Raw genomic sequence first — 12,362 nt, 5'->3', positions numbered from 1 at the left:
ACACAGCATATATTAGATTTCATTACATCAGTACATGACTTAGTAGTAAATTCTCCTGTTGGTCATAAACCTCTAAAGTGTTGTCATCCTGAAAAATGAAATTAAAAAAGGGAAGAAGACAATGCCAGGACATTCTGGTGGTGCTTGTACTGTTACAGCACAGTCCCCCCTTGTGTCAGGGTGAGCTGGCCTTGATGGGTGATGCTGGAGATGGGTGATGTGTTTTTCCCCACTGTTATCATTGTGTCCAGGACAAAGCCACCCCTCCACCTGGGGCACTGGCATCGCCAGGGGTTCGTTTTTGTGTAGCTGACCTGCTGCTGAGCTTGTCACCCTTGTGTGCTGATGAAGCCACCTGCACCTCTGGCACTGCGCAGCCCTTGCAAGGGGGGTGGCTGAGCACACCCTCCCTGCACACACCCCTGTCTGCCCCGGGGGTCAGCAGCCCCTCTGAGCAGGTGCTGATGGGGCAGACACGTGCTGGTCACAGAGGCCGGAGCCGTGGGCTGGGAGCCTGTGCTCCCTCTGCCGTGGCACTGGGCAGCGTTGGCTGCTGGCATTGTTTGCTGCTCACCAGCCCAGGCAGGGCATGTGGGGGTGGTTGCTGCCCACCCAACCTCCTCACCCTCGCCATGTTTTCACTTGTCCTTGTTCACAGCCTGATGTACTGCTGCAAGCTGGAAAATGTGGCTCTGTCACATGCCCTGGACTGCAGGGAGCTGGATGGACACCCCAGCTACTCACCACTTGGAGAGATGGCATGGCTGGAGCCCAGGGGGACTGTGTTCTGTGACTCTCAGAAGGGACCTCGGAAAGGCAGTTCACCATGGAAACACCAGCACGGGGGATTTCCAAAATCGCCTCTCTTTCTGAGACCAAAGCATCTCCCAGCTGATTCCCAAAGGCTATTCATGATGCTGATGCCTTCCCGTGTCCTTCAAAGGTCAGAGCAGAGGGTCACCAGTGAGCTGAGCTTGCTCCATGAGCCCAGTGACCTGCTGGTGTGTTTAAGGGAGGTAGCAGTCACCTGCAATGAGAGGAGCCAGGGCTTATTCCTGGAATAAGCTCACCATGCCCACAGCTTCTTTGTGCTACAAACAACAAATGCTTCAGAGAAATGGCACAAAAATGAACCTTTGAGCTGGGGACAGGCTCTGGCAAGTGTTTGAGCCACCCAGCTACAGCGTCAAGGACCTGCTCCCCATCTTCTTGCAGGTCCCAGAGTCTTGAACTCTTGTTGTGCTGCAGCAGAGCACCAACACCTCATCTGGGGCTCCATCCTCCAGCTGCACAGGCCAGGTCTGAGCAGGGAACCGGCCCTGTGGCTGGGAAAGCTGTTTTCCCCCAGGGCCAGCAAGGTGGCAGTTTTTACCCAGGTTCCCTCCTTCCATTTAAGCGTCAGGGCTGCCGTCTGCTGCCTCAGGATCAGATGGGCTTCTGCTGGTGAGGTGGGCAGCAGGTCCCTCATTCCAGGCTAGGAGATTCTGCTGAAATGATTTCTGAGCAGATTTGCTAGGATCAGTCCACAGCAAACCCCTTGCTGCAGGGCTCATCTCTATGCAGCATGCCACAGCTCAGGCCTAAGACAGGCTCTGAGACATGTCCATGATACTGGTCTGGCAAAGACAGGCATAAGCAGAGACTGTTGTGGCTCTGGGTGTCAGCTGCGAACAGTGGATCTTCCTCTCTACAATTCCCCAAAAAGCTTTTATGTTGTTTCCTCTGAGAACCAACCTCCCCTCCTCCATCTGACAGTTTATAATTACCCAGAGCAACTGATCGGCAACTAAACCATTTGCAACATCTGGGAGATCTTAAGGCAGATCCCAGTCCAAGCTGCACTGATGTAATTGTTTTGCTGGGTGAAGGATGATAACTCTCCCCGCTTATGATTATACTCCTTCAAAATAATCCAATCGTTTTTTTGAGGCTCACTTATGTCAACACATGCTTTATTGTGTCTTATGTGTTTTTAAAGTGCTGGGTGGAAGCAGCTGGAGGAGAAGTCCCCTTTCAAAGCATATGTCCTCATGTTCTTTTTGAAGTAGCTTGTTGAATAAGGCTTTAATGGCTGTTTTGGACATGCCCAGACACACCACTGGGTTTGATATACTTATGAAAAGCTAAGGATGGAAATTCATGAAAGAGATCCCCCAGAGTTCCAGAGGTGAAGGTGACTACATCCCTCTATTCCATGAAAAAGAGCAAGAGTCTGTGACCAGATAAGAACAAAGCTGTGTGAAGCCAGGCACTCTGCTATCCAAGCTCTGTACCAAGAGCCAGCTCTGGGGAATGGCTGCAAACCTGAAAGTCGTCCAGCAGAAGATGCTGCTTCCAGCGGTAGTCCTGAAGATCTGGGCAACAGAAGGGGTGATAACAATGCTCTTGGAGGTAAACATGAACTACTTCATGCAAACATTAAAATACAGCTCTAACTGTCTGATCTGTCATAATTGCATCACCAGTCTTATACTGGGAATAGCAGCCTGTAAGAAAGACAGCTGTAATTCTGAACAGAAATATGCTCTGTTACTTTTGAAACTTTTTCCTGAGAAGTTTTTTTGCTGTTGTTGCTTTTTAAAAATATATAAATAAAGCATGTCTAGTTGCTGTCAGCGCAGCCCCATGTCCTGATTTTGCCCTGCCCTAGGAGCCTAAGCACTCCTAGACAGGGATGACTGCTTTGATAGAGCTCCGAAATTATGATCTCACCCCTCCTCTGGTACCTTGGCTTTTGCAGAGCGCAGAGCAGAACTGAGCCAAGCCTCACCTGGCAGCAGGATGCATCTTGCTTTTTATCAGAGCCACCTCTACACTGCCATGACAGTCTGGTGATCTCCAGCAGGCAGGCTGAGTGCAGAGCACTGCTGGGGGCCCACTTGCACATTGATGGAGTTTTAGTCCATCTTCTTCAGGATGAGAGACTGCAGCTGAGAAACATGGAGAACTTGGAGAAGTTTTAGTTAATTGAAGTAAACCAAACAGATCAAGCTGCTTTTATGACTATTTCATAATAGTATCTTTTTAAACTAATACTCCACTGGGGAACACAACTTGCAGACAGAAAACCCTCTGAAGAGCCTTGAAGAGATCTGAGCTTTGGGCTCTGAACTTTGCTGCTTATAAACAATCATTTCAGTCTGCTAGGCCGCAGTGGGAGTATGAGGCTTCATAAAAGGGCTTAGGTGTTGTAATACTGAGTGCAGCAGCGCTTAACTCCGTGTCTCACTATCCAGCCTACCCTTCCAATCCAGAAGATTTAGACACAAAGAACCAGATCCATGCAGGCCAGTGGGGAACTGCTTCAGGAAGGGTTGAGAAGAGCACAGCCCAGCTGTGCTGAGTTGCTTCCTTCTGATCAGGTTTCAGGCTCCAGATCCTTTCCCAGCACAGGAACCAAAACAGCACACTCTCATAAAACAGCAACAGCAATTCCAGCACTTGCTTAGGCTTTGGAAGAGAAAGATCCAGTGCTCCTCTTTTGCTGCAGAGATGTGAGCACCCAAAACTCAAACCTACCCTGTAGCTGCGGGGGCATCTTCTTGAAGATGTTCTGGTTTTTGTGAAAGAAACAGATGAGGTTGAGCCACAGGAGATGGACACTTTGGCCATGTCCAGGCACCCTGGAGGCAGGACAAGGACAGCTTGGATTCCACTCACAATAAGGTTCAATGGACGATCTTTAAATATTCTTTAGGGAAAACGTAAGCCTCAATGAGTGCCATGAACTTGGCATTCCCAAAGTTAAGACACACAGGTGTCACCCTGTGCAGTGGCCTGAAAAGCACCCTTGCCTTTGTCAAACCACCTCATACCTCTCTCCACATACTCATACTCAGTGGTCCCATTTCCCAAAATGCATTAAACCATACCTTTGCACATAAATGCATCAACTCCACCTCATCCTCACCATGCACCCCCAAAGCAAGTAAAGGGGATTGAGGTAAATTTATTTTCCTTATACTTCCTTCAGATCCCTGCACATGGTTTCCTAATCTTGGGTCTACCTCAACCCCTCACCCACTCTGCATTCCTCACTCAAGCCCTTGACGTATCTCCCTGATCCAGTGCCACAGCTCAAGTACTACAGGAGAGAGCAGGGCAGAAGCTGGTGGGCAGTAATTGTCCAAGCAGGCAAGTGCCTCTAGGCAGGTGGAGTCAGGCTTTGCCCTTATTTTGAAGCAGCTCATAAACCAGCCTAGAAAACAGCTCTGACCAACCAATTCGAGTCCTAGCGTCTCCTGGTACAGTTTATCAATCTTTCATAGCAGAAGAGAGTCAGCCAAAAGGACTAATAGCCCCACTTCCACCCCAGAAAATATGAAAAAATATGTAAATATTCACAGAGAAGGGAACTGTGAATCCACATCTTTTGTGAAGAAAAAGGCATTGAACTGACAGGCTGCCAGCATAAGCTAGCATTAAATCACCAGTGAGCTCCTTCTCCAGACGTGTGTTAACACCCACCTTGCCAGGAAGGGAGAGGTGCAGATGCTTTCTGGCCCCTTGGGACACCAGACTTGCCTGTCACTGCATCCCAGCAACACCAGCAGAGGCTCTGGGTGAGTCAGGAACTACTTGACACTGCAGGAAGCTTACAGCTCCACATGGCCTGCAGTGGAGTTTGAGGAAACAGTTTTGGGATCAGGCCCCATTCAAGGGTACTTAGATGATAACACAAACCGTTTCAATGAAGTTTGTGGACTACAATTTTTCAAGATGTTAGCCCTTTGGGCCGTGCACCAGCTAAGAGAGGCTATGACAAAGGAAGTCACCCTGGTGTCACTCTGGAGGAGTTGCCTCTGTCTGTTCTGCTGCCCAGGAGCAGCCCTTGCCCTGGCCACAGTTTCAGTCCATGAAAACTGACCTCAAACACTGTGGAGAAATCCTGAAGGTCATCTTTGACCTTTGCTATCTAGAGAGAAAATGCCTCAAGTCAGAATGTGTTTACCATATTAATGCTAAAACACTTCCATTAAAATGACAAGCATGATGTTTCATCAAAATTCTTATGGGATTTTTATCTGCTGTAGCTCTCGTTCGGATGGAAGTTGGATGTAAAACAAGCATATGCTTCTTGTTACAGTGCTGAAAAAAATCCATTGTTTTGGGGTTGACCAATTCAAAATTTAAAGAAATCAGTCTGACATAACAAGCATGATCTTCAGCAATCAAAACGTATTCTTATATTTCACTATGTATTTAATAAAAGAACTTCAAGTGAAGCACAAAAGCAATGAATAATTTAAGCTAAAACTGTCATCAAACTGCAGGATTAGCAATGTCAGCTCTGACTCTTAATTTTACACACACAATCTGGATGTAGTGAACTAAAACTATAGAAACACCTCAGTAATTTATGGAATCCCGATAAAATTTATATCAAAAAAACGTTAACCAAGATGAAGGCTTCAAAATCAGGAATAAGGAAATGCAAGATTTGCTGTTGCATTGTACATGATGATATGACCTTAAATTGCAGGTTCACATTTTACCCAACAGGCACCCTTCTCATTCAGGAATTCTTTTCAAACCTCTTCAGTGCATGACTCAACCTTGCTTTCTGAAAGTTATTAGGTACAGGCCACAAATATGTAATCTTCCATGTAAGTATGTTTGCACTTACCACCAGAGAAATACGGATTGTGAGAATCCCTGTGAAATTTGCTCCTGGTACTACCACCTGTAGTAACCATTGTGTGTATGGATAAACACCAATAATAAGCACCTAATATTTTCAGAACCAATGAACTGAACCTAAACATAGATGTGATCACTCTGCACTTCTGCAGATGTAGCTCCAGACACCTAGATATTAAACACTTAGCAAAATTCTTAGAGAGCTTCTGTGAACCAAGTGTCTTCCTTACTATTACAGAAGAACCTTGTGACAGCAGAAGAAAGAAATTCCAGTTCTCCAAAGCAGAATGCTCTTTCCTTCCTCATCAGACTTTTTTTTCTTTTCACCTCTAGCTATTTGACCCCCTTTACCGTTACCAAGCTTTTCCTTAAAATGAGGCAACTTCGCAGATAGCAAGCTAATGGCTGCACAGGCTGGAATCATTCAGAGGGGCACCCAGCCTGCACAAAGAATATGATCCAGTTTTAGATACTCCTGAACGTTTCAAATACACACCCATCTCTGCCAAAAAACGGCAAATAACAACTTCCTTACTAATAGCCTTCTAAGATACAACTAGACAAGAATCAGTAAATTTTAAAAAATACTTCAACAGAAGACTACTGCACATTATGGAAATTTAAAGTTAAAAATTATCAATCCAAGTCAGAAGCATCTGAAAACTCACCTAAATCAAGCCTCAGCAAGCAGGCAAGCTCTTAACATGGCTTCCTTTCTCCTCTTCCCCTTGAACTGCCATAAAGATCACTCAGAAAGACTTTTCTATTAACTTCTACTACTCACCTCTGCCTCTTTGAATATGTTACATCCAAAGAGTAAGAGGGTCAGTGATTTCAGATGCTTTAGGCCAATTGGGGCATGGCTGCTTTGCACTTCACTCAAAGGTCAGCCTATTTTTAAGTGCCGAATGCCAACAAAGCCCTTTTGTCTACACCAAGTAATTTTTGAGAGACTGTTTTTCTTTATTCAAACCTGTGTTCAAGTAAGCAGACACAGTCTTTCCACAGAATTCTAGCTTTTGTAGAAATTTGACCAGCTATGCTTTTCAAGTACTATTTTCACTATATAATTAAGTCTTCTAATATAATTCTATCGGATAATGAAATACTTCTAATTTCATTAGAAAACTATATTCTAATAATTCCATAAAGAGAAGTGTGAAACTTCATGCCCTATTTGTCTCTTGGAAGAAAAAAGTAAAGTTCCCAAAAATACATCAAATTATGTATGATTCAATCATTAGATTTTTATTACAGGAAAAAAAAAAAAGAAACCTCAAATTCTTAATACAATCTCCACAGAGACTTTAAAGGAATATTGGCAGTGCAGATATTTTTGCAGAATTTTGTTTTGCCACATCAGGCTGTCAAGTTTTGAGGTATTTCACCCAAGGATCACTGCATTCATCCTACAGATGTAAGGGACTTTGGCAAGCAGGTGAAGGTTAGTAACAGAGTGATGAGCAAAGCTAAAAGCTTCTAATCCAGTATTTTATTTATCTGGTCATACCAACTCAAAACTGCAGATGCGGTTTGCTCCTTTTTCTTTTGGTAAACCGAGTATTGCATTTGGCAGACAAGCATGCATAACAAAAGGAAAAAAGCAAACCTTGAGGCCATCATGCAAGATTGTGTACTTTGTACAGAAGGTTATATGACAGGCTTTGAACTTCATGTCTAACATCAATATCTGCCTCAAATTAACACTACCATTAAACTATGGAAGACTAAACTCCAGGTCTTCAGCCAGTAAGGGCCAGTATTTTCCGGATACCGATCACTAATACCTTGAGCATGCTTTAGGTGATGAAGAAAAATACATGAGAAGTCAACTGTGTTAAGTGCTATGTTGTTTAAAGCACATCAGAGTATCACTTTTACTCTTTTCAAGAATAAAAAGTCTCAAAAAGCTGAAGTGAGACAGTCATTACAGTTTACAGGAAAAGAGTTTTTAAGGCTTAACAATGTATATGGTATAAAAAGTTAATGAAACATTTCCTATTTTATGATTAAGGAATCATCTTTATTTTCCATTTTTACAATACATATCTGCTTGGGTGCACAGAACATTACATTCTGCTGTCTCACAATACCATTGTAACATCAAACACTGGTTCAGTATTGTTGTCCACAGTGACAAGTGACGAATGAATACCAAATCCTTTTTAGTTTATGAGAGCAACTAGCACCAACAGCCTTGAACGTTTCTTACCTAACTCTTCTACTGCAGAAAACAGCTGTATGATGAAAAGAGTAAGAATCAAAAGCTGGAATGAAGACTGCATACCACTAATGTGTAATGTATATGCTCACAGGAGAGATCCGAACATTAGCTTGTTAACATTTAGAAAGAACTCTTCCAAGATTTTTATAGTTTGACATGTTTATTTTAGTTGGATGATCAGACTCAATGAACAAGCTGAAACAGTATTCCTCAGCCTCACAATTGCCTCCCTATGGACTTATACAACCAAATGTTTAAAAATATCAGAAATACACGGATATTTGCATGAAGTAGTTCAATAGTTACTTCTTGTTCCATGCTTCCCTTTCATGTCTTTCACGGATTACTTCTTTTAGGTATGGTTCAAGATAATGGTGATCCTGAAAAAGAAGAGAATATACTTAAACTTAAAGCAAGGTCCAGAAACATCTCAAGTCATTCCTACAGACTATTTGTTTCTCATTCCTCCCCAGGTTTGACTAAACACCAACCTATCAGCCTTACTTACCCTGAAAAGGTGAACTTTTTATCTGCCAAGTCTGCAGTGACAAGTTCTCTACTGCAGTAACCACTAATTCCTAATGCCTCATTAACATTAACAGGCAAAGCGATGCTTCCAGCTATACCTTTAAAACAGTGTTCTTTTGGCAGAAAACCAAATGTGCAAGATCCACTTTAATTAGTTCAAAGTCCAACTACAGTAATGTACAATAGCCACTTTGAATAGTTCAAAGCCCAACAATAATACTCTAGATATTCTCGTTTTGAGCTTCTAACCAGCACTGTAAACTTGTATTTGATAGAGCACCCTGACCATGTTTAACACAAACCAAACTGCTGCTTGAGGAAATAGGCAACCAGTTATTCAGTGCAGCAGTTACCTAAATATGACCCATGAGACCACAAGAAACAGCCTCTGCTTATTCAGAGATGCATTAATACCTTTATATTCTCCTATAGTCAAAAGTTTAACAAAAAAATTCCTCTCTGCCTGATAGTCTGGAGAAAGCTGAGGTGGACAGTGATGCAAAGTCTGTGAATCAATTCACAACCAAAAAATAAAACGTAGTTACATCTGATAAGGAAAGTGTAGTTTATTTTTTAAATTACAAGATGACACTTATTTTAATGCAAGATTTCCCTTCAAATTATTCTTCCCTGGCACCTTCATGAATAAAAACTTTGGCTCAAGATTTTCTATAAGATCAAGAAATTAATCAGAAAAGCAGGAGACCTTCTGTAAGAATCCCAAAGCTATTTACACTGTATTTCTTTATCTGATAGAAGAAATATTTTGCCTAAATGCAAATACGCTGTGATTCTGAGCTGCAGCTTAAGCTTCCGTCATCTTGAGAAAAATTCAGTAATTTGTACTGAAAAACAGATTTTTAAACTGCAATCGGCAGTGTTTTCCAGAGGTATTCCATGAGATACTGACTCATTTACTCACTATGAAGGACATGTAAGCATGTATCTCCTCAGGGAATGAAAAGCCCAATCGCCAACCACAGCAGTGCCATTTAAGACCTGCACCTTGGAAACACTCCGTGCACGTACCTCTTCATACTTCACCCACTGGTCTTTTGGAAGGATCTGATGTTTCAAGCTTAAGTCTAGCGCTCGCTTTATGCGAAATACTCTTTCATTGTAAAGATGTTCTGGAAGTCTCTTCAATGCTTCTTTTACATCATCATCTTCATTCAATGTATCATCTCGCATTAACCCTGTACCAAGAAGAATTTACAGTATCACTGAATAAATGTTCTTCCCTAAGATTTAGCATTGACTCAAGTACCATGGGCAAAATACTTCCAATGAAAAATTATGAAGAAAAACAAAACCAATCCACGATAGCCACTAATTGCTCACAGAAAACATGCAATCCTAAATGCTGACTTTCACATACTCTATTTACTTTTTTTAGTCCTTTTGTTAAAGAGGAATAAGGAAAATGGGTACTTAAATCAATGTGTTTCGTGAGACTATACGTATACAGAACAAAACCTTCTCTGGATCTAAGGGGTGAACTTATGTGCATCGAATTTTATATCTCTATTTACGATGACTGTCCATGTTAAGGGTTTTTTGAATCCATTAGAATCAGTCAGCCACAGATGAGACTCTTTCAGTACTGAAGAATTATTCTTTAAACTCCCCTGTTCATGATAACCAAATCTCTGCTGACCATATGAAGCTATGGAAACCTGGAGCTCTGTGCTGGTGTGTGAGTTGCAAATCAGAAGTTAAATCAGGGAGAAGCACCCAGTCTTCTCAAAACCAAGAACACTCCCACACCTTCTGTGGAACAAAGGATTCTTGAAACTCAACCAACTTTTCTGTAAGGTTCAGTATTAACAAACAGGACAAAATACTACTTCTGTAGCATTCCAAGATGATGCAGATTACTACAACATACCTACTGACTTGTGGTTAAAGGTTTTCATCTCATGTGACCGATTTGGCAGTACTGTCTCAATAAAACAAAAATTTCTTTTGAGTCATGTATTCTGAAATTCAGCTTTGTAATTTATTTCAAAGGCACAGAGAGCACTGCTGCTAGTTTAATCACTGTATTAAATTTGGTGCTTCTCTAATTTTTTTACTTGCATTTCCAGAAAAGCAGCAGAAGTAAGAATTTCAGCAGACAGGCATTATCAAAGAGGAATTAATCACTCCATCTTTGGAGGAAGGATCTAAGGTTCCTCATCTACAGTTTTCTTGTAATTTTTTCTAACGCCCCCAGGGCAGGAATGTTAACTTCCTTTAAAAGATTTGCTTGTATTGTGGTGAGCAATAAATTGCAGCATCTGAATATTCAGATTCTTGTCATCCAAGAATACTCCATTCTTGTCATCCATTCAATCTAGATGGTTGAGACAAACTTGGTGACAGCTCTGAATAAACTGAAGAAAATACTGTTAAGGCAGCCTCTTCTCCTTAAGGAAGCCCTGTTTTGACACCTATTCCACCACCGTGCAGGCCAGAGCCATGCCAGCTGAAGTTATGGTGACACAAAGGGCAAAACTAACTTTAATCTTATTTGCCCTTTGGATACTTTACATAAGGACTGCAGATAGGCTGACTACTATCAGTGGGAACCCCCCCAGCTTCTTTGGGTTAGAAGAGACTGGCCAGTGAAAGCGACTTGGTGGGGAAATGCAAATAATTGAGCTTTCAGGACTGCTTTGTGAAAGTTTTTTCAACTACCCCAGCTTGACCGTAGCTGTTGTAAGTCAGTTCGCTGGAACACAAGCAAACACCGAAATAACAGAAAAGGTTTAAATCACAATAACTGAAGCTCTTGCCAACTTTCTTCCCTACAGAAGTCATAACTAATTTTGATCAAAAACACGCCAACCTGCACAAACATATGGCAGTTATAAACCATAACTAGTTTGAGAACTGTTACATGTACAGCTTTTAAAACTCAATGAAACACTTACCAAGTTTGTTGAACCCAGCTGCATTGTAATACCACTTGCGAAGCCTGTCTAGCATGCGACCACCTCCTGCAACTGAATGCGACCATCATCAGTTGCACAGCAAGGTAAAATTCAACATTTACATGTTACTATGGCAGTATGCAAACATTTGCTGGCCTCTTTCACATGTATTAATGTAACACTGCATCAAGTTTGAATTTGATGATATATGACTTGGCCTCTACTTCTCAGTCTCCCGTAAGTGACACTAAATAGGTTGAAGGACACTCATTACATGCAAGAATTTGACCCATTTCACTAAATTTGAATATTGGGCTGCTTTAAGACTTAGAAAAATGCTACCAATTCCTCGTCAAAGATAGCAACAAAACTTTTAGGCTCCATAACACTTACATGAGCCAAACCCATACTGTCTACATAAAACCATCAGGCTTTTCAAATAATTTATCTAACCTCCCTGACTTTCGCTATGGGTTAATGCGACTTCAAGGCCACTGGTTATTATACTGCTAACCTTCTGCTCTCCTCTCCAGATACTTGAATGCTATTCCTTTTTCAAGGAGCTGCCAAAGTCAACTACGAAACCAACACTGAAACCTCAAAAAAAACCCCCCAACCAAACAAAAAATAAAACCTCCACACCACATATACATGTTAATCTTTCCTTAAATGTGGTTTGGGATGGCAGAGGTGCTTTTACACATAATCGAGTACCTCAACAAGGGGTCTAGAAGCCCACGAACGGCACAACACCCTCCAAAAGCCCCAGTGCTCCGTGTGATACCAGTACGTCATTAGAGCACTACCTCAGCAGGCCAGTTAGTTACTCCTTCGTCCTTTAGGGCCAGACAAGGAATAACCTTAGACCAACTGTGCGCGGAGTCGGTGTCCGCGCAGGACAGCGATCCCCGAGGCCCCTCATGAGCAGGCCACGGGCTCCTCTAGTGCTCCCGAGCACTCTCTGCACTCAGAAAACTCAAGTATCGGAGCCAGGCTCCCTCCGCTGCCACAGAAGGGCCGGCGAGGAGACTCGCCCAGCGACTGTGGCAGGGGGG

General features: G+C 42.5%; 1 protein-coding gene across 1 annotated transcript in view; it reads right to left on the bottom strand.

Moving 5' to 3' along the window:
- Positions 1–7,112: 7,112 nt before the first annotated feature.
- LOC103613010 (cytochrome b-c1 complex subunit 7) overlaps positions 7,113–12,362 on the bottom strand; it is a 5,632-nt gene continuing 382 nt past the window's right edge. The window contains exons 2-4 of the mRNA XM_008630736.2: positions 11,308–11,379; positions 9,422–9,588; positions 7,113–8,244 (exon numbers count right to left, since the gene is read on the bottom strand). Coding sequence (XP_008628958.1) covers positions 8,167–8,244; positions 9,422–9,588; positions 11,308–11,379 — 317 coding nt within the window. The 3' untranslated portion in view covers positions 7,113–8,166. The remainder of the gene's footprint in view (positions 8,245–9,421; positions 9,589–11,307; positions 11,380–12,362) is intronic.

Source organism: Corvus brachyrhynchos, unplaced genomic scaffold (genome assembly GCF_000691975.1).
Source record: "Corvus brachyrhynchos isolate BGI_N302 unplaced genomic scaffold, ASM69197v1 scaffold302, whole genome shotgun sequence".
Taxonomy (NCBI): domain Eukaryota; kingdom Metazoa; phylum Chordata; class Aves; order Passeriformes; family Corvidae; genus Corvus; species Corvus brachyrhynchos.
This window is presented reverse-complemented; position numbering and strand designations above follow the sequence as displayed.